Below are 22,441 nucleotides of genomic sequence, written 5' to 3'. Positions count from 1 at the left end.
TTTACTAATAGTGATCATTTCTATAAAAGTTTGAGAACTCAAAAAAGTTGTGTTGCTCACCTCAATGGTCTTTGGAGCTGGTGTTCGATTCAATCACCTTGATCTCCTTCTGTCTCTTACTGGTTGGGTTCAGATCGTAGTGTCACAGCTGGGGCTCGATGTCAGCCAGACGTTTCTCGACCATCATGTTGGCCACCATTAAACATCTCTCCTCATCCCCAGAGACGGCTTCAATCCCCAGACCACTGGGGTGGGTGATAGTTAACACACTTCAGGTACTCCCAGTAGCTCTTACTGTCAGAGTCAGTACACTTCTCCAGCTCTGTGGATCTGTGAATGACTGTGGGATCTGTCAATGACTGTCTGAACCAGCGTGCAGAACTGCTTGGCCAAAGGGAAGGACGTTGACACTTTGTCGTTTGGTGCAGGAGGAGAGAGCTTCTCCAGGAATCGGACGACAATTTGCTTCAGAACAGCCTGTGCCGGAGGCAAAGCCTGGTGGAGGGCGCAGTGCCGGGCATACATACAGTGAACATGACCAAGCTCACCTCCATGGTATTCATCATTACCAACTATTTTGTTGTTCGAAGAGTCCTTGGCCTTCTTAATTTCTTCAACCACAAGATGAACCATGTGCCTCGTTAGCATGGTGGTGCTGTAAGTTGTGGCAAACTTTAAGATCTTCTCTGTGCCACCATAGTGAAGGTCGGTATGGATGTTTGTCATCTCAAGGATCTGGTCCCAGCCCAGATGCCAGTTGGCTTTCCGCTTCTTCTTCATAACTGACCCCCCACACAGCAAAAGCTGGTTGATGATGTCATCTGTGAGGGGCCGGTCATGAAGGTTGATGATGCCTTTCTCCAGTGTCCCACCATAGATTAGGATGGTTGTCAGACCAAAGCTGGTCCTCAGGAGCTCTGATGGGATCACCAGCTGGTCAGGGCACTTTGGAGGAACCTCGTTCCAATTGGCCACTGCTTTGGCCTCTGATAACCAACCATGAATAGAGCTGAATGTAATATAATCAGTGGGCGCTTCAAACAGTCTCTGGACTTCAGTGGTCACAGCTTCAATGTCGGTGCTGATCAGAGAGAGACTTTGGATGAAAAGAGTCCTCTTCAGGTTCTCTGGGCTGCCTAGGCGCTGGATCGTATGGTTGAGTGAGTGGACCATCCTGACACCAGTGGAACGGGAGTAATAGACCTGAGGTGCAGGAGGGGCCTTCAGACCTGTTAGAAGTTCTCCACCACTGCCTTCACCATGGTGACAGCCAGATCACTCAGGGCCAGTCACAGGGGCCTTTCATCTGGTAGGGCCACAGGGCCTGAAGCAGCCTCGGCAAGATGTTCACCACCACATTAGAGGAACAGCACAGCTTGGAGTAAGGATGGAAGGTTAAGCTCTGGGAAATGCTCGTCAGAATTCTTAGGACCTCGTCGCAGACCTCAGGGTTGCTAAAAGATACGAGCCAGAGAGAAGGAAGAGGTCCCTGCACTCGTCATTTCACACACTGTAGCATCGGGGTATAGAGCAAGGAGCTGTAACAAAGAGAGTGAATGTGACTTGCAGGTTGGAGAGATCAATAGTAGAGTCAAGATGGCTAAGGTTGGGGGTTGACTGAGGTTTTTGGTCAAATCGCTGGAAGCCTGATGTTCAAGGTCCCTCATTCTGAATTAAGTTTGGGCTGCCACAGAAAACAGGAAGTGCCCATTGCCCATGGCAATGAGGAAAACATTTTGACATAAAAGATCAATGAGAATGTTAAAAATGAGCTTGTGGCTATGTAAGACAAAAGAGCTCACTAACTATACATTTCCACTTCATTTATACTGTAGCTAAGTCTCTTAACAGGTTAGCTACGTCATTCCCTTTCTCTGCTTCCTTTCTGAGCCTTCAAATCAAATACGGAGCAACTCAACTTCCCAGCTATTTTTGTCCCCACTAATAGGGAATCACAGTGGTACTGTACATTCGTGTCAGGGTGCGTTCTGACGGTTCATGAATCCAGATCGATTTGAAAATGCACAATGTCTGTTAACGAGATTGAACCATCATATAGGCCTAACTATAGTGTATGTTTGTTGATTTGAAGTTATTGCCCAAGCTAACAATTACAACAATTCTGCAACATGTTATCTTAAAAAAAAATTATATCAGAGAATATAAGCCGGACCAAAGTTATTATTATACATATTGTTTTTGTGTGATGTTTTTGGTTATAATGCGCATGGAAGATGTGTTTTTATGCTGATCCAAGGTCAGTTTGGCACTCTCACTAACTGTTTGTTTTATTATTTCACTTTGTCCTGCATTGTTGGAACTCTGAGCTTAATTTCACTGTACCATATAGTTACATCTGCAACCCTGTACATGTGACTATTAAACCATCACTAAGTTTGCTGACGACAAAGCAGTGGTAGGCCTGATCACCAACAACGATGAGCCAGCCTAGAGGGAGGAGGTCACAGAACTGGTAGTGTGGTGCCAGGACAACAACCTCTCCCTCAATGTGAGCAAGACTAAGGAGCTGATCGTGGACTACAGGAAAAGGCAGGCCGAACAGGCCCACATTAACATCAACGGGGCTGTAGTGGAGCGGGTTGAGAGTTTCAAGTTCCTTGGTTTCCACATCACCAACGAACTATCACGGTCCAAACATACCAAGACAGTCATGAAGAGGGCACAACAAAACCTATTCCCCCTCAGGAGACTGAAAAGATTTGGCATGTGTCCCCAGATCTTCAAAAGGTTCTACAGCTGCACCATCGAGAGCATCCTGACCGGTTGCATCACCGCCTGGTATGGCAACTGCTCGGACTCTGACCGTAAGGCGCTACAGAGGGTAGTGCAAACGGCCCAGTACATCACTGGGACCAAGCTTCCTGCCATCCAAGCCCATAAAATTGTCCATTCCATTCTCCCAAGTTATAGACTGTTTTCTCTGCTCCCGCACGGCAAGCTGTATCAGAGCGCCAAGTCTAGGACCAAGATGCTCCTCAACAGCTAAAATCGCCACCGGACTATTTACATTGACCCCCCCTCCTCCCTTTTGTACACTGCTGCTACTCGCTGTTTATTATCTATGCATAGTCACTTCACCCCCACTTACATGTACAAATTACCTCAACTAACCTGTACCCCCGCACACTGACCCGGTACCGGTGCCCCCTGTATATAGCCTCATTATTGTTATTCTTATTGTGTTACTTTTTATTATTACTTTTTATTTTAGTCTACTTGGTAAATATTTCCTTAACTCTTCTTGAATTGCACTGTTGGTTAAAGGCTTGCGAGTAAGCATTTCACAGTAAAGTCTACACTTTTTGTATTCGGCGCATGTGACAAATAAAGTTTGATTTGATTAAGCCCTAAACCTAATAAAGTTCCTGTTTTAGTGGGGTAAATTATCTAAGACCACTTGAAATAATGTCAGGCCTACTGAACAGAAGGCTACATTCCACAAGAGCCAGCGTGACAAGTTGTAACCCTGCCGCATTTTGAAAACGCAACAGGCAAGAGGGTGTCGTCATTTAATCACGATTTGATCTGTTAACAAGCTAGCACAGAAAAAAAAGTTGTCTCGTCTTGAAATACACAAAGCAGTCTAGATTGTCAGTTAGTTACATAGAACAATATTTGAACACAGTGTGATATAGGTAACACTAGTTGAAATCCATTCATAAACATTTCTCACCTCAGTAGTCCACTAAGCCATCCCTACTCATTTGTTCCTGTTAAAATGAACCCCGGATTGTGCTAAAATAATCAATGAGGAATAAAGACAACGAGCCTTAGGGGCCATTAAAGCAGCTCTGTCAAACCAATGGGAGGTGAGGATAGGCTGCGTCCTGACTAAACTCACATGTTACGATCTGTGGCAGCCTGCCCATCTGATAACACACAGTACCTGTCAACACCAGATTACAGGCCACAACTCAGACATTTGGTGTCGTATATCACAGGTTGGTTGGTAGAGGCCTCTGTTTTGGAGAATGTACAGCGCCTTCTAGATGCAAGTGTCACGGCGTCGAACGTGACAGTTTCTAGGTCTGGGTTGAGCAAGCAGAGTGGAAGCAGAGGCAGACAACAAAAAAGGGAAGTTAACATTTATTTCCTTAAGGCATAGTTTTCTCCACAAGTTGAAATCAAAGTTCAGACACGTTCTCAGTTCACATTCCAGTTCCATAAATCATGTCCACACTTCGTGTCATTTTCTTATTCTTTTAGCTTTACAAACCATGCTATTTAAAATACAACAAACCAACACAAACCAAACAAAAAGAGGCAGAGGAAGTGACACAGTCCAGCAGGCAGGCAACCATTTCTTCATACATTCTATTTTATCATACTCCATTTTAGCCATCTTCTCTCACTAAACAAAGCCATTACATGCTCTTCTCAAAAGTTCCACCATGCCTACAGACTGCATCACTTCCTATTGACAGCCACCAAGAAGCACAAAAAAAGGTGGGTTTAAATACATGCAGCGCAAGTCACATGGCCAGGCAATGAACCAATAAAAATACTTGTTAGATTAAACATTGCAAATGAGTCACACCTGTGACATAAGTACAGGTTTAGTATATGATACCTTGGTCTACCCATATGGGTTGGCCAGCGTGCAGGTTGAGCAGAGTTTGCCATTCTGGGACTATTCCACTGGTTGGTTAAAAATCAATTCTCAAAGTAATCATTGAATGTACAACTCCCACATCATCAAAAGAAAGCAATAAGTTCGAATGAAGTCAGGAACGCACAAGTCACATTTTCGCAAAGAGGGTTCAAATGTAATAATAGTCTACTTCCAGAGGACTCTGGAGGCCATTACCGGGTACAAATCAATTTGGCATGTCCCAGTACTTAGTCCATGTACATGGTGAAGGATGCAACCAATCAAGAACAAAAATCTTTGAAAGAGAACCAATTCCAAGAGAGCACAGACTGTTCCTACTGTACTTGTCAACGCAGATATACTTCATATCAACACAGGCACTGAAGAATCCTCTCTTATTTCAGGCGTGTAAAGATGTCAGAATATCTCTAGTATTGGGCGAGTCTCAGACCACCAAGAAAGTCTTTCGAGGCAAAAGTAACAGTTTTGCAGCTAAGTAACTGGGTTCAAGGGGTTCCAAGGAAATACATTATACTTGAAATCGGATCCTTTCTCTACGGAGCAAAGTCCAATAGCACTGCATCCCTCCCTTTTCATTGAGAAGTTCGGCAGCTATGAACGTAGTGAAGATAGCAGCCTCCCGTTGACTTTCTGTTGGAGAGTACTGTACCCAGGACATTCTGAACATGGTTATTGTAGGGACATGATTGGACTTTGAAGTAGCATGACGTGGCCATGTTCATAGAGTAGTGCAGCGGTGCGCCTGACGGAAAATGTCACCCTTACCGTTAGATGAGAAGACATTCAAAATGACACAGAGGCAACGCAGCAAACGGGTGAATTACCATGTCGACATCCCATTGAGTTTCGACTTCTTTAAAAAAAAGCGTGAATAGAAGGAATGCAGTGATCCATGTCAAGTCAAAATCAATCCCCAGTGGAAGGCTGGGGTTGTTCGACTGCCGCTGGTTCACTCTGTGTAACATGGAAATATAACGGCCAAGTCATCATAGGAAGTAGGAAGCCATTTCACATGCAAATGAAGGTCCTCGGATTCCTTTTGATTTGCCACTCAGCGTTAGCCGTCGCGTCTGTGGGAACAGGACACGAGGGTTGTTCTGGTGTAATTGCCTTTCAGCTCAAATTGCCCTGTTTTCCTTGCTTTGTGGAGCACCTGTGCAGAGTTCCAAGCATTTGATGTGTGTGTTGCCCACATTTCAAGAGGACATCCTTAGAACACCCGATTGACAAGTAATTGCTCCTTGAAAACATTTTGTAGCCGGATTATACTGGAAAAAAATGTATTGCTAATAATGAAAAGGTTATATGATTGAAGTAAAACCGCAAGCATTTGAATGACTAAGCAGTTATTAACGTCTATGGACTAAGCAACCAAATATCATATAAAAGGCTTTGTTACACTAATTATCCTCTAGAGATAAATGGATGGCTTTTTTAAAACAATTATTAGTCGATTTGTGTCTCAAAAATAAATATATAAAAAAACATTTCAGCTGTTCCAGCACAACATGACATTGTGGTTCGAGAGCGTCGCTCTCAGCTGGACATCACACTACCCTCAGTGCTGTTAGGAAAAACCATCTGCTCGCTATAGCCATCTCTCTCAAGAAAAGCCTGAAGTAGGTCACTAAAATGTGGCTTATTATTGAAGTGTAGAACCCATATGAGAGCGTCCGATTCTCTGGTGCTCTGTTCATCTCAGCTGAACCCACTTTGGCTGACATGAGACACGGTCACAGAGCAGTATCCAACCCGATCACTCACGATACTATACCATGGTGCACACTGCTTTCTCAAGACATACGGCTTCAAGTTCAGATGATTGAACGAGCCATTTAGCTATCCACTTTGTTTTTATGTTGGTTTTTTAACCTTATTTATGAGGTCTATATTGGGCTGACCTGTCCTAGGTATGATTCACTGAGTCAATTGATGAACAGGCAAACACTGACTGCGCAACAGAAGCCATTATTAACAAGACATTGTTCAAAGATGTCAGGCGGCAGTTTAAGCGCCCTCGCATCAAAGATCAGAAGGTCAAACATGAGGCTGCTGACTCACGTTTCTGGCAAATATAGAGTTCTGGTTGTAGGTTTGACAAACATGGAAATTACAGAACCAAATAAAAAAAAATCTAATATTTAACTGTGAATCACATACATACAGATCAGATAGTGCTTTCCACACAGCACATTCTAGGAAATATAAGGCAAATCACTTACACACATTAAACTCAGATCCCAATCAAACCCAAGGAAACGAGGTGAGCACCAGGTTAAACCTTTAAAGCAAACCAAGGATTATAAAGTATAAGCACAATGGCCCTTTCTGTAAATTGGATATTGGGCATTATGCATATATCATCAGCCCAAGTGCTCAAACTGGACTACAGCTTGTTGCATTCACCTCACCTATATTTTGTTTACTTAATGATGTACCTGTATACTACAAGTACCCAAAAATATATTTCATGCATCTCTCTGCATGATGTGAAAAACACGTCATATTTGTTAAACGTTGCATAATAATAGTATGAGCTTGATGATTTGATGGCGTCCAGAGGGGAGGGAACATGAGGTTGTATGGGGTACTGCATTATAAAATGAACGTTGTATTCAGTGCAGGATCAGACCGACAGGGAATAGACTCAGTCCACAATCCATCAGAGAAGACAGCAGACCTTCTCTGAGCTCACTCAACAGCCAACTATCATTATTTCGTGCAGATATATACTTCTGAAGTAAAAAAAAAAAAAAGAAGTCTTATTTGAATATAGTTTTGCCTAGTATCATTACATTCAATGGATATCTTGAAATTCCAGCTGGTAATAGTTACCCTGTTTGCACTGGTGTATACATGTCAAGGATTGTCGTTTAGTGTTGACAAGGAACACTGGGTATCCAAAGACTGGCAGGTAAGTGGAACATTTGGATTTCTATTATCAAGATGCGTTTGTATAATTAGTATCCTGATTTGAACCAAGAACAAAAAACATTTGCGAGTAATAATTGTCACAATCGAACATTTCTTTTTCACAAATAAATCAAGGGAAAAAATGTTGTGAAAAAGAAATCTCTTTAATCCTTTCCCCAGGATGAGCCACTGGAAGAGAGGTTGTCCAGCCAAGTGGCTAGTCTGATAAAGAGATCCAAAGCCCGTCAGTTCTACGGGCTCATGGGCAAACGCTCAGGTAAGCACTATAACGTTCTGCCTGTCCATAACAAGAATGAAAGACTTGAAAGGGATCTTGAAGGAGGTAGACTAGAATACAAAATTGTATGATGCGTACTGCATGTTGAGTACGTATTATATCTAATTGACAAGAAAAGCAAATATTTTGAACTCAAATACATTTGAGTGATTATCAGGTCCCTTTAATTACAGACGATCAGCCGCAGCCTATTAAAGTGGATAGAAAACGTGAGTATAGCACACTGGACTAACAAAAAAAATACTTTTTAGAATAGTGGTAGCCTATACAGTACACTCTGGTCCATATACTATATTGTAGATTAATCAGTATCTAAAATCATAACACAACAACGAGCAAATTTTCTGCATTATATGGATTTAAAACATGTCTTACATTTAACATGAGGAAAAAATACGCATCTCCTTATAAATGACTCTTTCCTGGGGATGTCTTCAACAGGAAACAAAGGGGATATGTTTGTTGGACTTATGGGAAGAAGAGCACTAAGTGGGGGTAAGAATTATTACACTTCAGATAAAATCCTCTGTAGCTCAGTTTGTAGAGTATGGCTCTTGCAGTGTGGGTTCAATTCCCGGGACGCCCCCATACGTAAAAATTTATACACGGATGACTAAAACGCTTTGGATAAAAGTGTCTGCTAAATGGCATGATTTATATTATTTGAAATCTCAAGGCATTAATTTTTTTGGACAAAACACACAGCAGAGAAAATGAAAATTTAAAACAGGTATCAACAATTGCAGTCGTGTGTCATAACCAAATGCAATGTTTTGAGCTGCAGAATCGTTCACGAGAATCATTCCAGATGCTCCAAGCACTGCGGTCGATGTCGCTGAGGGATCAGACACACAACCAGGTCTGTCGTATACATTGATGTTACGGTTAAAACCAGAGAGCACTTTGTAACATACAGTTTGTAAAATGTAATACAAGTTTTACTGTGCAATTTAAAAACATACATGTAAAACTTGTTGTATTCGTGTTGACTAAATGCAAACCAAACATTTGAACTTGTATGTAATATTTTTATTTCTTCATTTGGCAGATTCACAAGAGGAATGGGACCAACTCCAATATTACTAAAGCTAGAAAAAAAATGTTGTTTTCATGACCTATACAATTTTGATATCGACTCAAAAAGGACTACCATACAAAACGAAACTGTATCTCATACTTGTAAGAAACAAAATGCTATATCTAAGGTATCAAAGTTCATGCTGATGATTATTGTATATTCTATCCCAAAAAATGTACTCGTCTCCGCAAACAACCGCAACTGTGTTGAATGAAATAAAATAGCCAGGAACGCTGCAGCCGGTCAGAGCTATATATTTTTTTGTGGACAAAGAAGCAAAAACACTCATGTGATCCACTAGTGTCAGAGCTCAGACGAGATGCATCTACATTCATAGCTCATCTTTAAGTGGATCTTTTAAAACAAGTCATCAACTCAAATTCTGTAACCTTCATTGTTTAACAATATTTCAGCCAAGAATTGATTGAATGGTGACACGGTGACATATTACTAAAATATAAATACAGGTCGAAATGTAAAAAGGGAAGGGAGTTCCTCCAGACACAAAAAAACAAGTAAGGGGCAGCTATAGGATGGGTTTAGGGATAGAAGATCACTGTGGTATTGATAGGACTCCTATCCCGGCAGGTGTGGTAGAAGAAAGATCACTGTGGTATTGACAGGACTCCTATCCCGGCAGGTGTGGTAGAAGAAAGATCACTGTGGTATTGATAGGACTCCTATCCCGGCAGGTGTGGTAGAAGAAAGATCACTGTGGTATTGATAGGACTCCTATCCCGGCAGGTGTGGCAGAAGAAAGATCACTGTGGTATTGATAGGACTCTTATCCCAGCAGGTGTGGTAGAAGAAAGTCAAGTTTATTAAGTAGCTCACTTGTGAGCCTATAGCCTATGTCCCTTTGGGTGGGGTCCATTTAAGCGAGCTGGGGTCGATGGTTTTGTTGTTGCTGCCTCTTTTGGTCTCCTTGGCTTTCCACTCATCGATCAGGTCCTGTGAGGGAGAGTTCAGTTCAATTCATTTATTGGCCCTTGAGGAATTTGCCTCGCATTCAAGAGCACCGAGTCAAAGACATAAACTTCTCAACATTTACAGATATAACATACAGTGGGTATCATAAGTATTCACCCCCCTTGGATTTTTTCACATTTTGTTGCGTTACAATGTGGGAATGGAATAGATTGAATTGTGATTTTGTTAGTGACCTACACAAAACAATCCATAATGTCAAAGTGAAAAAATATATATATAAAATGTACAAAATAACTCAAATATAGGTCAAGTATTCACCTCTTTAAGCAAGCCTAAATTAGTTCAGGAGTAAAATTTGGCTTAACAAATCACAAGGGGTTGAAATTATTTTGGAATGACTACCCCTTCCACTGTCCCCCATTCATGAGTTAGGTCTCTTAGTCACGTATTGAATTGAAAGCAGAGATTTAACTACAAAGACCAGTGAGCATTTCGAAAGCCTCAAAGAAGGGCAGTGATTGGTAGATGGGTAACAATAACAAATCAGACATTGAATATCACTTTAAGCATGGTCACGTTAATAATTATGCTGTGGATGATGTATTAAGCCACCCAGAAACAAAGATAATCGTCCTTCTGAATTGAGCTACAGAACAGGAAGGAAACTGCTGATGTCACCATGAGGACATTGGTGATTTTAAAACAGCTACGGGGTTCAATGGCTGTGATGGGAGAAAACTGAGGATGGATCAACAACACTGTAGTGACGCCACAATAATGACCTACATGACAGTGAAAAGAAGAACACAAATATACAGAACAAAAATATTCCAAAACATGCATCCTGTATACAATACAATAAAGTAATACGGCAAAGGAATATACTTTTTGGCCTAAATCCAAAGCCTTATGTTTGGGGCCAATCCAACACGTCACTGAGTAACTGCCTCCTTATTTTCAAGCATGGTGGCCGCTGCATCATGTTATGGGTATTCTTGAAATCTGCAAAGACTGGGGAGGTTTTTGGGAAAAAATAAATGGGATGGAGCTAAGCACAGGCAATATCCTAGAAGAGAACCCGCTTCAGTCTGCTTTACACCAGACACTGGGAGAGGAATTCACCTTTCAGCAGAACAATAACCTAAACCTACAACACAAGGCAAAATATATACTAGAGTTGCTTACCATGAAAACAGTGAATGTTCTTGAGTGGCCAAGTTACAGTTGACACAGCATGAAGAATTAAAAATAATAAGTGGGCAAATATAGCACAATCCAGGTGTGCAAAGCTCTTAGAGACTGACCCAAGAAGACACACAGCTATAAATCGCTGCCAAAGGTGTTACTAACGTAAATTGACTCAGGGGGCTCAATACTTAAAAAGGTACAGTATATTAGTGTTTTATTCTTCGTTAATCTAAAAAATATATACAGTACCAGTCAAAAGTTTGGACACACCTACTCATTGAAGGTTACATCTTTATTTTTACTTTTTTCTACATCATAAACTATCAAATAACACATGGAATCATGTAGTAACCAAAAAAAGTGTTAAACAAATCAAAATATGAGAATCTTCAAAGTAGCCACCCTTTGCCTTGATGACAGCTTTGCACACTCTTGGCATTCTCTCAATCAGCTTCATGAGGAATGTTTTTCCAACAGTCTTGGAGTTCCCACATATGCTGAGCACTTGTTGGCTGCTTTTCCTTCACTCTGCGGTCCGACTCATCCCAAACCATCTCAATTGGGTTGAGGTCGAGTGATTGTGGAGGCCAGATCAGCTGATGCAGCACTCCATCACTCTCGTTCTTGGTCAAATAGCCCTTACACAGCCCGGAGGTGTGTTTTGGGTCAGTCTTGTTGAAAAACAAATGATAGTCCCACTAAGAACAAACCAGATGGGATGACGTATCACTGCAGAATGTTGTGGTAGCCATGCTGGTTAAGTGTGCCTTGAATTCTAAATAAATCACAGAGCCTCACCAGCAAAGCATCACCATACCTCCTTCTCCATGCTTCACAGTGGGAACCACACATGTGGAGATCATCCATTTACCTACTCTGCATCTCACAAAGACACGGCGGTTGGAACCAAAAATCTCAAATATTTGGACTCATCAGACCAAAGGACAGATTTCCACCGGTCTAATGTCCATTGCTCATGTTTCTTGGCCCAAGCAAGTCTCTTCTTCTTATTGGTGTCCTTTAGTGGTGGTTTCTTTGAAGCAATTCGACCATAAAGGCCTTTTTCACACAGTCTCTTCTGAACAGTTGATGTGGAGAGATGTGTTTGTTACTTGAACTCTGAACATTTATTTGGGCTGCAATCAGAGGTACAGTTAACTCTAATGAACTTGTCCTCTGCAGCAGAGGTAACTCTGGGTCTTCCTTTCCTGTGGTGGTCCTCATGAGAGCCAGTTTCATCATGGCGCGGTTTTTGCGACTGCACTTGAAGAAATGTCTTGAACTTTTCCGGATTGCCTAACCTTCATGTCTTGAAGTAATGGACTGTCATTTCTCTTTTCTTATTTGAGCAGTTCTTGCCATAATATGGACTTGGTCTTTTACCAAATAGGGCTATTTTGTCACAACACAACTGATTGGCTCAAACGCATTAAGCAGGAAAGAAATTACACAAATTAACAAGGCACACCTGTTAATTGAAATGCATTTCAGGCGACTACCTCATGAAGCAGGTTGAGAGAATGCCAAGAGTGTGCAAAGCTGTCATCAAGACAAAGGGTGGCTATTTGAATAATCTCAAATATAAAATATATTTTCATTTGTTTAACACTTTTTAGGTTACTACATGATTCCATATGTGTTAATTCATAGTTTTGATGTCTTCACTATTATTCTACAACATAGAAAATATAGTAAAAATAAAGAAAAACCCTTGAATGCGTAGGGTTTCTAAAACTTTTGACCGGTAGTGTATATTTAAAAAATGTTCTTCCACTGACATTAGCATTGTGTAAATCGTCGACAAATTTTTTTTTTACAATTACATCACACTTTGCAACACAAAAAGTGAAGAAATCCAAGGCGGTGAATACTTATGATACCCACTGCAGATGACAACCACATAAAACAGATGGACAGGGCTACATACACACAAGCTACAGTAAATACATGACATACAGTGCAAAATCAAGGATATCTCAAATGTTCACAGAACTCCTCCTTCACAGGTTTTAGGTGCCTAGTCTAGGGTATTAACTGACAAACTGGCCTGAATGGGATATTGTGAGGTCACACACTGATGTCACACACTGTTGGGTACGTGATGGGGGATAGGCCCCAACTGAAATGCTCAAACATATATTTTTTTTGAAGGATATGCATAATCACTTTTTTGCAATTGAAAAGGAACACTTTGGAGAATTATCTGAACAAACAGTTCACCTGAGACAGGAACCGAATTCAAACATTACACTGTTGATTTTATGTGCAGTTTACTGTCACTGTACTTTTTGCAGCCATTTTTTCGCTAACAGAAAACCGGGCAATACTAAAACACTGAATAGATTCAATAATATATAAGAATATTCCTGCAAAATCTGGGGTAGATACAAAATAAGATAACATTACAGGGGTTTGAGTGAGAGGTCTGTCTGGTGTCTTCAAGTGGCCACTCCAAAGTGTGCACAGTCACTCAGGCGGTAGAGCTTTCAACTATTAGTTCTTTTTTTTTTTTTTTTTGCTTTCCTGGCTGTGGCTTTGGAGGAACTGAACAGAGCACAGTTGTAGCTAGATGGTGGTAGTCCCTTTTAGAACACCTGTCAGTTGAAAACTATACACCGTAAAGCGGACACCCAGAGTTCTGATGTAATGTATATAGTATGTTACTGTACAGCCACCGCGTTCCAATTTAATCTCTTATCAGTGACCAAGTCTCCCATTTTTGATCCCGTACATGGGATCAGAGTATAAAGGGTTAACCGATGTTGATATTGTCATGACACACACCTTCATGAAGGGGACACTTACCTGTCTCTTCAAGACGAGGTGCTTTCCCTTCCAGTACTTAAGCATCTGCAGGGACTGCAGGGTGCTGACAATGTCCACTGGGTTCACCGCGGTCTCCTGGCTGATCTCTGAACACACACGAGTACAACACACAGCTCTTCACACACTCATTCAAAATACTGAATCGCGCTGTTCCTAATCATTCAAATGCTTGGTAGAAAAATCATCTCACATGTTCAAGTGAAACTGAGGCTAACCTGAAGTAGCTAAATAATTAACAACATTAAATCATCAACACTTACAGACTTGACAACCATAAAACAGATTGATAGGGCTGTAAACACACAAGCTACAGTGAATACATGACAAATAGTAATAAATCAAGGGTAGCCTTCTCAGGTTTAATGCTTAGTGCATGTTCGTTAAGCAGTTTGATGCTCCACCTATGGGCTAATTAATTATGAGATGATAATTAGCCTATATGGACAGGCCCAAATTAAAATGTTTCGAAATGGGGGGAAAATGCGTATGCTTAACCATGGGAGAAATTTAAAGAGGACACTTTGGACATTGTGTGTGAGTGTCTGGTGTGTGTGTGCCCGGGAACAAGCTACATAATTTACCAGGGTAATTTTAAACACTCACCTTTGACACTAAACTAATTGCAGATTGTTTCAAAATATTTTCTCAACAGTCAATAGCGGCATTAAGCACCAAAACATATTTGCAAAAATGTAGTCATCAATTCTTTGTAAAGTCCTCTGTCACCTTTGATGGAGATCTCCTTGCCCTGGAAGTTGTACATGTAACGCAGCAGCACCTCTTTCCAGTAGCTACGGTAGCTGATGAGGCCCAGGTCCGAGAGGGGCCGCTCTGGGGAGCCCACCTTCTCCTCCACCTTGGACAGCAGGTAGCCTACAGAAAGAGGAGAGCCGGCAGGGTGGTCACTAGCAGTTCTAATAAGTAATGAAATGGACTGCACTTACATAGCAATGAGACCTGGTGGAGAAAAGCATAAAAACTGCTAAATGAACTGTAGTTTCTACTGCAATAACCACATAATGACAACACATAAAGAAGTTGCTTTCAGGACATTAAAAGCCATTTTTGACCAGCAAGACTCTGTTGTCATTCCGGAGAGGCTTAACAAAATAAATCAGCATCTCGAAATGCCACCTGGCTGTAGTTTCAGTAGCCAATCTAACAAGGGGAAAACAGAGTTAGTCTATACTTACTGAAGTCAATCAGCATCTTCCCAAAGCCCTGCCTCATGTACTGAGGCATTGTCAGGATGCAGGAGACGTTGTAGTTGAGGAAAGAGTTCTTCTCCTGAAAGAACAGAGGACATGCGTCTGAATCGCATCTTTAAAACTAAAGTAATGACAGAGACGTCCCTAATAATAAATAAAAAAAGCTCCGTTATAAACCATATCAAAAAGTTATGGTAGACACTATCAATGTGAACGGAGTATAATGGATGGGTACCTTAGAGAAGTATCCCACAAGATGGCAGCCTGTGTTGTCTGCCTCAGTCATAACGTAGAACAGAAAGGGTTCCACGTCGTAGTACAGCGTCTTGTGATCCAGGAAGAGCTTGGCGAGTAGACACAGGTTCTGGCAGTAGATCTGGAAAAGGAAACCACACACCATTTAAATGTATTTAAATTGTAGGGGCGAAAGGTCGTGCCGTACTACTATGGACGACCCTGTAAAACAACACATTTCACTGCACCTATCCAGTGTATGTGACAATAAAACCATATATTTATATTCTATGTAGCTTGTTTTATAGGAGTGCAAGGCACCCCTGGGGTTAGGGTCCCTGAAGAAATGTGAGACATGACAAAAGCGAAAGGTAATAACTCAACCATGATTATTTCTTTGTTCTTTAGATCGGAGAATAAAATGGAGACAGGAAAAAAAGCATTTGTTGTGTACGAGTCCAGGGTTAGTTCAAGTGTATAGGCCCCCTCACCTTGTTCTTCTTGCCGTCCACCTCAAAGACAGAGATGGCTCCCTTCCTGTAGACCTCATCTCCGGGCGGATGCTTCCACACACACTTGGCCTAACAAACACACAGGGAGACAACACTATTGATTTGCTCATTCAAACCCCATTAAAAAGGCCTCTCTGAACAGTTTCAGCTGAAATTGAAGACATTGGGTGAGTTTAGAATTCCCAAACATATGACCAAAGCAACTTAACATTTGATTGGCTGTTGCATGCAATTTCAATCACATTTGAGTTGCTTCGAGTATCAGCAAAAGTTGCTTGAGAGGATGTCACTTGCAACCTGCAAAAAACATTGTGTGAAAGTTGATTCATGTAACCCCATTTTAAGAGGTGATAGGACTGGATTTTCTACAGTGCCTTCAGGAAGTATTCATACCCCTCGACTTATTCCGCATTTTGTTGTATTACAGCCTGAATTCACAATGGATTAAATCGATTTTGTTCCCCTTACCTATCCATACACAATACCCCATGACGACAAAATGAAGACATGTTTTTAGAAATGTTTGCAAATGCATTGAAAATGAAACACAGAAATCTAATTTACATAAGTATTCAAACCTCTGAGTCAATACTTGGTAAAAGCACCTTTGGTGGCGATTCAATCAAATGTATTTATAAAGCCCAGCTTTGAGTCGTCTTGGGTATGTCTATGAGCTATGAACAATGTTTATTTTTGTACCATGATAGGACCCTATATCATTAACATTGTACTCCGGTGTTGGTGTTCAGGAGAGTCAACATTTGTCAGGATAAAAAAAGAAAATACTTTTCCTCAAAAGGAGTGCGGCTGCGGGAGTTGTACCGTAGACCATTTGGAAGAATCTTTGAACATCTGCAGATTTTCTCAAAGCTCTGTTAAGCTAGATTGCTGTTCATCGCCTCTCCCAAGTCTATCCACAGATTTTCAATGGGATTTAAATTTTGGCTTTGGCTGGAACACACAACGACTTTCACATTCTTGTTCTGAAGCCAATCCAGCAGCGTTTTGGCTGTATTTTTGGGGTCATTGTCCTGTTGGAACGTGAAATCTATGCCCCAGTTTAAGTACGTTTGCACTTTGAAGTAGCAGGTTCTCATCAAGAATTTTCTGTATTTGGCTCCAAGCATTTTTCCCTCTATCCTTACCAGTCTCCCAGTCCCTGACGCTAAAAGCATCCTACATAGCATGATTCTTCCCCGTTGGGTGATGAGCTGTGCTTGCTTTTCTCCAGACATAGCGCTTTGCATTCAGGTTAAAGAGTTAAATTTGTCTCTTCAGACCACAGAATATTTTGCCTTATGCATGCTGTCATGTGCCTTTTTCTCAGGAGTGGCTTCCGTCTGGCCACTCTCCCATAAAGCCCAGATTGGTGAAGTGCTGTAGAGACCGTTGTCCTTGTGGCAGGTTCTCCCATCTCAGCCAAGGAATTCTGTAGTTCTGTCTAGGTCACTTCCATGACCAAGATACTTCTTACCCAGTTCGGTCTGACAGCCAGATCTAGGCAGTTTCATATTTTTTTTATTTGCCAATGATGGAGACCACTGCTCTCTTCAAACCTTTTAACACTAGGAATGGTTTTATACCCTTCCCCAGACACAAGCCTCACAACAATTCTATCTCCGAGATCTACAGACAGTTCTTTGGACTTGAGAAGTTTCTGCTCTGACATCCACGGTCAACTGTGGGACCTTTTATATAGACAGGTGTGTTTCTTTCTAAATCATGTCCAAACAACTGAATTGGCCACAGGTGAACTCCAATCAAGTTGTAGTGACAGCTCAAGGATGATCAAAGGAAATTGGATGCACCGGAGCTACATTTTGGGTGGCATAGCAAAGGGGTGGGAATACCTATGTAAATGAGATATTTCTGTAATTCATTTTCAATACATTTCTAAAAACAAGTTTTCACTTTGTCATTATGGGGTATTGTGTGTAGACGGGTGAGTGAAAAAAAGAAATATTTAATCTATTTTGAATTCGGGCTGTAACAACAAAATGTGGAATAACTAAGTCGAGGGGTACTTTCTGAAGGCACTGTATACCTTACCATGTGTCGTCTCAGAATGGTCTGGCTCTTCATGTACTTGAGGCAGAACTCGCAGACGTAGAGACGTCCCAGGCGGGCGTACTCCTCGGGGTAGGGCGAGTGGTACCACGTGTCCAGCTCGTAGCGTCCAAACAGGATGGTCTTGATCATGTTGCTGCCCTCCGTGATCTGTCCCTGGATCCGCAGCTTCTCCTGTGGCGTTTTCAATAAGCGCGAAACAAGAGAGGAGAAATATGAAATTCTTCTAAACTACCAAGAACATCTTATCTACAATACAATCTAAATCACTATTGGTTTATTATGCATGAAGGAGGAAGGTGCACTGAGGTTTTTGTCTTACCAGATCTTCAGATGCGCGTGCCTGGGCTTTTCTGAAAAGCTCCAGGTCATATTCACTAGTGATGTTCTCCAGAAGAGGTTCTCTGGTGTTGCCGTGGCTCTGTCGATGCTCCTGTAGACGAGATGGAAAGAAAAAGAGTTGGGTGACGGAGTGCTGATTGTGTCAATAAATGGGCTTTATTGAATATACTCTTTAAAGAGGTAGCGTTTCAGACTTTTTCGGAAGATGGGCAGGGACTCCGCTGTCCTGACATTAGGGGTAAGTTTGTTCCACCATTGGGGTGCCAAGACAGAGAAGAGCTTTGACTGGGCTGATCGGGAGCTTCCCTCCCGTAGTTGTGGGAGGGCAAAGTGGCCAGAGGATCCCCATAGCAAACATGATTCTCCCTCTAGTCATTTGAATGGGGGAGATCTGTCCTGTGTCTCACCATGTATTTCTCCTTCTGCTCCTTGGGAAGCCCAGAGTTCCTCCCCTTTCTCATCTCCGTCACCTGCTCTTTGTATCTTGTCTGTTTTGATGTGGGCATCTGGTGGACACAACAGGAATTCATTGTGATTTTGGCCAAAATTTTTTATTTTACCCCCTTTTTTGATCTTGTCTCATCGCTGCAACTCCCCAACGGGCTCGGGAGGCGAAGGTCGAATCATGCGTCCTCCGAAACGTGACCAGCCAAACCGCACTTCTAATACTCGCCTGCTTAACCCGGAAGCCAGCCGGCACCAATGTGTCGGAGGAAACACTGTTCACCTGACAACCGAGGTCAGCCTGCAGGCGCCCGGCCAGCCAGAAGGAGTTGCTAGAGCGTGGTGAGCCAATTGAAGCCCCACCCGGGCCAAACCCTTCCTTGATCCGGGCGACGCTGGGCCAATTGTGCGCCACCCTATGGAACTCCCGACCACGGCCGGTTGTGAGACAGTGCCCTAGACCACTGCACCACTCGGGAGGCCCTTTATTTACTTTGACATTATCAAATTAATCACCTTAAAAAGTATTCAATAGTAATTTAATTAATTTTACCTGATGTCGTGTGGCGTGTCTGTTACTTTCCTCCTGCACCTTTGATTCTTCTTCGTGTTTCTCACGAGTGGTTGCTTTCACCTGTCAATAAAAAGGATGAATAAACGTATTGGGCATTTGGTTCTCTGTAGCTCTCATTGTACGAGACAATGAAGTTAATGTACCTCAATAAGCAATGCCAAATATTTTAATGACATATTTACCTTGCATTCGTCAGCTGAGAGGTTATGGTAAAGAGGGCATCCTGAAACCGCAAAATGGCGTTCATGTTTCCCTGTAAGATGTCCTGCAAGGAACATGAGACAGAAAAGCAATGAGTTTACATATAATTAAATTAATTGACCAGAGATATTTCATAATAAGAATCTTAACAAGAAGCATGACAAGTCTTGTTGAGCATCCACTAAACTAGCAGTGGTGTCACTAACCAAATGGTCACTTGTCTTACCCAGTGAGTTGCATCCCGGTGTGGGACATTTCATATTAAAATTGTAGGTCTCATGGCAGCGGCGGCGCTTGGGCCGGTGGGAGAGGTCCTTGTCTGAGTCTCTGAGGGCGGGGTCTTTGGCCACACTCTCATCATGGGAGGCGTTGGGGCTGGAGATGTCCAGCTCAGACTCAGATGATGGGGCGTTGCCTGTGGGCGTCAATGGCGGAGACTCGTCATGGTCGCCGACTCGCTTCACATCTGGTGTGTCTACATTGGCATGTGGGAGAAACAGCACAACATTCAACTACACTGACAATGTAGGATAAAATAATGAAATGTTCTAGCAATTGTTAGACCTCACAAGTTCTCCTATACAGGTGATTGACTCATTGTTCGCTAACCTAACTACTACAGTTGCAATGTAGATTTTGATTCACAACTAAAGCATCCATCCCATGGCTTTCTTTACCTTGTGAGCTTTGGCTGAGGCGTAGAGATGCTCTTGTGAGGCGTGTTCTCTTGGGCATGTTTCCATCACTCTCTGAGCTGTTTGTCTGTTCTCTCTCTGCAGAAGAGTCTGAATCTTCAGTCCCATCAGAGCCGCTCCCCAAATGCACACTCTGTGATAGAATGAAAAAAAGTAAGACTGGTAGGGCTAACGCGTTAGCCAGGTAACTAGACGATATCTAGCTAGCTAACGTTAACTATTTACTTCTGATGGCTCTAACTAGGTTAAAGAATTGTTGCTAACGTTAGCTCCTTCAAATGTATCCATTTCTCATGAATGAGATATACAGCTACCTAATTACTCTCTATAAATCTGAATGTAAACACAGCCTTAATAGCTAGCTAGCTAGTCAGTTGCCTATTTGGCTAACTAATGTTAACGCAACATTAGCAAAACACCATTGTAGCATTAGCTAGCAATCTACCTTGAAAGCGTAAAAGAGGCCATTTTAGCTTACTAACTTCCGTTAGCTGCAGTAGCTAACTAGATAGTTAGCATTAAGTTATCTAGCTAGTTAAGAAAGATACATACTTTCGAATGCATAATAGAGACCACTGGCTAACAACTAGCTAACATTTTAGCAACGTTATGCTAGCAGCATAGCTAGTCAAGTTAGCTTATCCAGCTAGCTAGCTAACGCCGTAACGTTAGCTTCCGACCTACATGTTTTCGTACCTGTCGTCTACGGGGCATATTTGCCTTGATGAACGCCGGTTCCTATGCCGCCCGTCTCATAAAACAACGTAGTTCACAAATTGTATAATAAATGCAGTGGATGGAACTGTTTTAGATTAAGTTTACTTTAAAAAAGAAAACGTGTATGTACACACAACATTGGCTATGTCTCGCGCCACATTTTCGGTACAACACACTTCCGTTTGAAACCTCTGTGTAATGTCACATGTGGTACTGTCTCCACTGGGTGGCACTGTATAGGTGGCACGCCAGTCTTATTTTCAACTAATTTAACATCTGATCTACTTATCAAAAGGCACATCTCAATCGGTGGTCCAGATAAATTCAAATCAAATTGTATTGGTCACATACACGTGTTTAGCAGATGTTATTGCGGGTGTAGAGAAATGCTTGTAAATCATGAAATAGCACAAGTGTGGGGGTGGGCCTTCCCTCTTTTGTTCTATATTGCCCCTCTTTTGTTTTTATTTTTGGGGAGAAGATAGATTTTTGGCCCAGTTGTCCCTCGCTTCGCCTCTTTATTATTATTATCATTTTTATTTTATTACATTTCAAATTCCAATACAATAACAAAAAAACATCACCACTACAAAAACCACTACAAAAACTACAAATCATCATCACTACAAATATATTTTCTCTGAAGAAACATTATATTGTTCTTCAAGCAAAGGGAGGCCTATGACATTACGACTTACCATCAAACCAAAGCCTTGAATGCCCTACTCCTTGAAGTTTGCAATTGTGTCTAAAAACACTATTTTACAGAAGAAACAATAATAATAATAATAATAATAATTACCCTTTAGTGTGTGTACTTTACTGTATTAATACTTGGGATATCACTTTTCAACAAGAAAAGTCATTTTTTCAATGGTAAACGGCCTGATTGAACTATCTTAATTTATCTGCCATCTTTGCTAACACTTTCTGTCACATGTGGGTTATAGATCTCGAATATATTTCTAAGTCTTTGTTTCTTTCTAATTTGTATGACTCTTTTACAGTTCTACTAGTTTACATAAATTGGTGTGAGTTTTAAAGCTATCTGTACTATGGGATAACTATGTGTTGTCTCATGTCGAAAACCAAAGCAGACTACAAAGCAGAAAACCAAAGCAGTGATGATTAAATGGATTATTGCATTATCTATGTAAAAATAGAGTCTATATGGTAACAAGCCTATCTGTTATTCAGATCACTGCTCATCAAAGGATAAATAAATACATTAGCTGCTACTGCTTGGCCTCTATTTGATATTGGTCTCTGGACCATTGTTTGTGGTAAATGTCTTTCATCAATATAAGAGATTAGTATTATTGCGAAATAGAAACTGTCTATACACTGATAGTGTATTTCAATCAACCAGTAAATACCATGGCACAATCATTCCTACTCAGCAGAATCCTAAAGCGAGAGAGAAAATAACTCGTAGTGCTGTGCAACATTTCCGGGAATACTGATTATGAACAGATAAAAAAAAAAAAAGCTATGCTATGTTACAGTAATCACTTGAATTCAATCAATCTAATTTATTTCTCATGCTTTTTTACTTCTCTAATTTTCTATTGCTGAACTGTG

At 41.4% G+C, this 22,441-nt stretch overlaps 3 protein-coding genes across 10 annotated transcripts in view; 1 reads left to right on the top strand and 2 right to left on the bottom strand.

Annotated features, from left to right (window-relative positions):
* LOC139570306 (uncharacterized) overlaps positions 1-4,098 on the bottom strand; it is a 59,399-nt gene extending 55,301 nt beyond the window's left edge. For 3 of the 4 annotated variants that reach the window (XM_071392086.1, XM_071392088.1, XM_071392089.1), the window contains exon 1: positions 61-4,098. In XM_071392086.1, the coding sequence (XP_071248187.1) occupies positions 304-1,173 (870 nt within the window). In that variant the 5' untranslated portion in view covers positions 1,174-4,098 and the 3' untranslated portion in view covers positions 61-303. The remainder of the gene's footprint in view (positions 1-60) is intronic. The other variant, XM_071392085.1, reaches the window with a different exon arrangement.
* Positions 4,099-6,720: 2,622 nt separating this feature from the next.
* LOC139570307 (protachykinin-1-like) lies at positions 6,721-9,160 on the top strand. Of its 2 annotated transcripts, XM_071392090.1 has the most exons (6): positions 6,721-7,547; positions 7,727-7,823; positions 8,018-8,053; positions 8,286-8,339; positions 8,629-8,703; positions 8,893-9,160. In XM_071392090.1, the coding sequence occupies exons 1-6, from the start codon at positions 7,434-7,436 to the stop codon at positions 8,928-8,930; spliced, it is 414 nt and encodes a 137-aa protein (XP_071248191.1). In that variant the 5' UTR covers positions 6,721-7,433; the 3' UTR covers positions 8,931-9,160. The 2 variants fall into 2 exon arrangements, with proteins under 2 accessions (XP_071248191.1, XP_071248192.1); XM_071392091.1 differs by lacking the exon at positions 8,018-8,053.
* LOC139570305 (histone acetyltransferase KAT7-like) lies at positions 8,859-21,064 on the bottom strand. 4 transcript variants are annotated; one of them, XM_071392082.1, is made up of 14 exons: positions 20,840-21,063; positions 20,126-20,276; positions 19,675-19,923; positions 19,430-19,512; positions 19,227-19,307; positions 18,637-18,735; positions 18,210-18,320; positions 17,870-18,061; positions 15,800-15,889; positions 15,310-15,450; positions 15,060-15,153; positions 14,593-14,739; positions 13,846-13,952; positions 8,859-9,873 (listed from the first exon to the last, which is right to left on the bottom strand). In XM_071392082.1, exons 1-14 carry the CDS (start codon positions 20,855-20,857, stop codon positions 9,772-9,774), a joined length of 1,665 nt encoding a protein of 554 aa, XP_071248183.1. In that variant the 5' UTR covers positions 20,858-21,063; the 3' UTR covers positions 8,859-9,771. The 4 variants fall into 4 exon arrangements, with proteins under 4 accessions (XP_071248183.1, XP_071248182.1, XP_071248185.1 ...); XM_071392081.1 differs by having other exon boundaries at positions 17,870-18,075; positions 18,212-18,320; XM_071392084.1 differs by lacking the exon at positions 18,637-18,735 and having other exon boundaries at positions 20,840-21,064.
* Between the last annotated feature and the right edge of the window lie 1,377 nt (positions 21,065-22,441).

This window comes from Salvelinus alpinus, chromosome 3, assembly GCF_045679555.1.
Source record: "Salvelinus alpinus chromosome 3, SLU_Salpinus.1, whole genome shotgun sequence".
Lineage (NCBI taxonomy): Eukaryota > Metazoa > Chordata > Actinopteri > Salmoniformes > Salmonidae > Salvelinus > Salvelinus alpinus.
This window is presented reverse-complemented; position numbering and strand designations above follow the sequence as displayed.

What these genes read in the sequence shown, in the direction of transcription:
- LOC139570305 (XM_071392081.1), bottom strand. An exon ending in TTGTGGGATACTTCTCTAAG is followed by an intron (nt 15,154 to 15,309) that starts GTACCCATCCAT and finishes CTGTTCTTTCAG; the next exon opens with GAGAAGAACTCTTTCCTCAA. An exon ending in CAAGGAGATCTCCATCAAAG is followed by an intron (nt 13,953 to 14,592) that starts GTGACAGAGGAC and finishes GTGTGTGTTCAG; the next exon opens with AGATCAGCCAGGAGACCGCG.
- LOC139570307 (XM_071392090.1), top strand. Translation starts at nt 7,434, where the DNA reads ATGGATATCTTGAAATTCCAGCTGGTAATAGTTACCCTGTTTGCACTG. An exon ending in GGGTATCCAAAGACTGGCAG is followed by an intron (nt 7,548 to 7,726) that starts GTAAGTGGAACA and finishes TCCTTTCCCCAG; the next exon opens with GATGAGCCACTGGAAGAGAG. An exon ending in GCTCATGGGCAAACGCTCAG is followed by an intron (nt 7,824 to 8,017) that starts GTAAGCACTATA and finishes CTTTAATTACAG; the next exon opens with ACGATCAGCCGCAGCCTATT.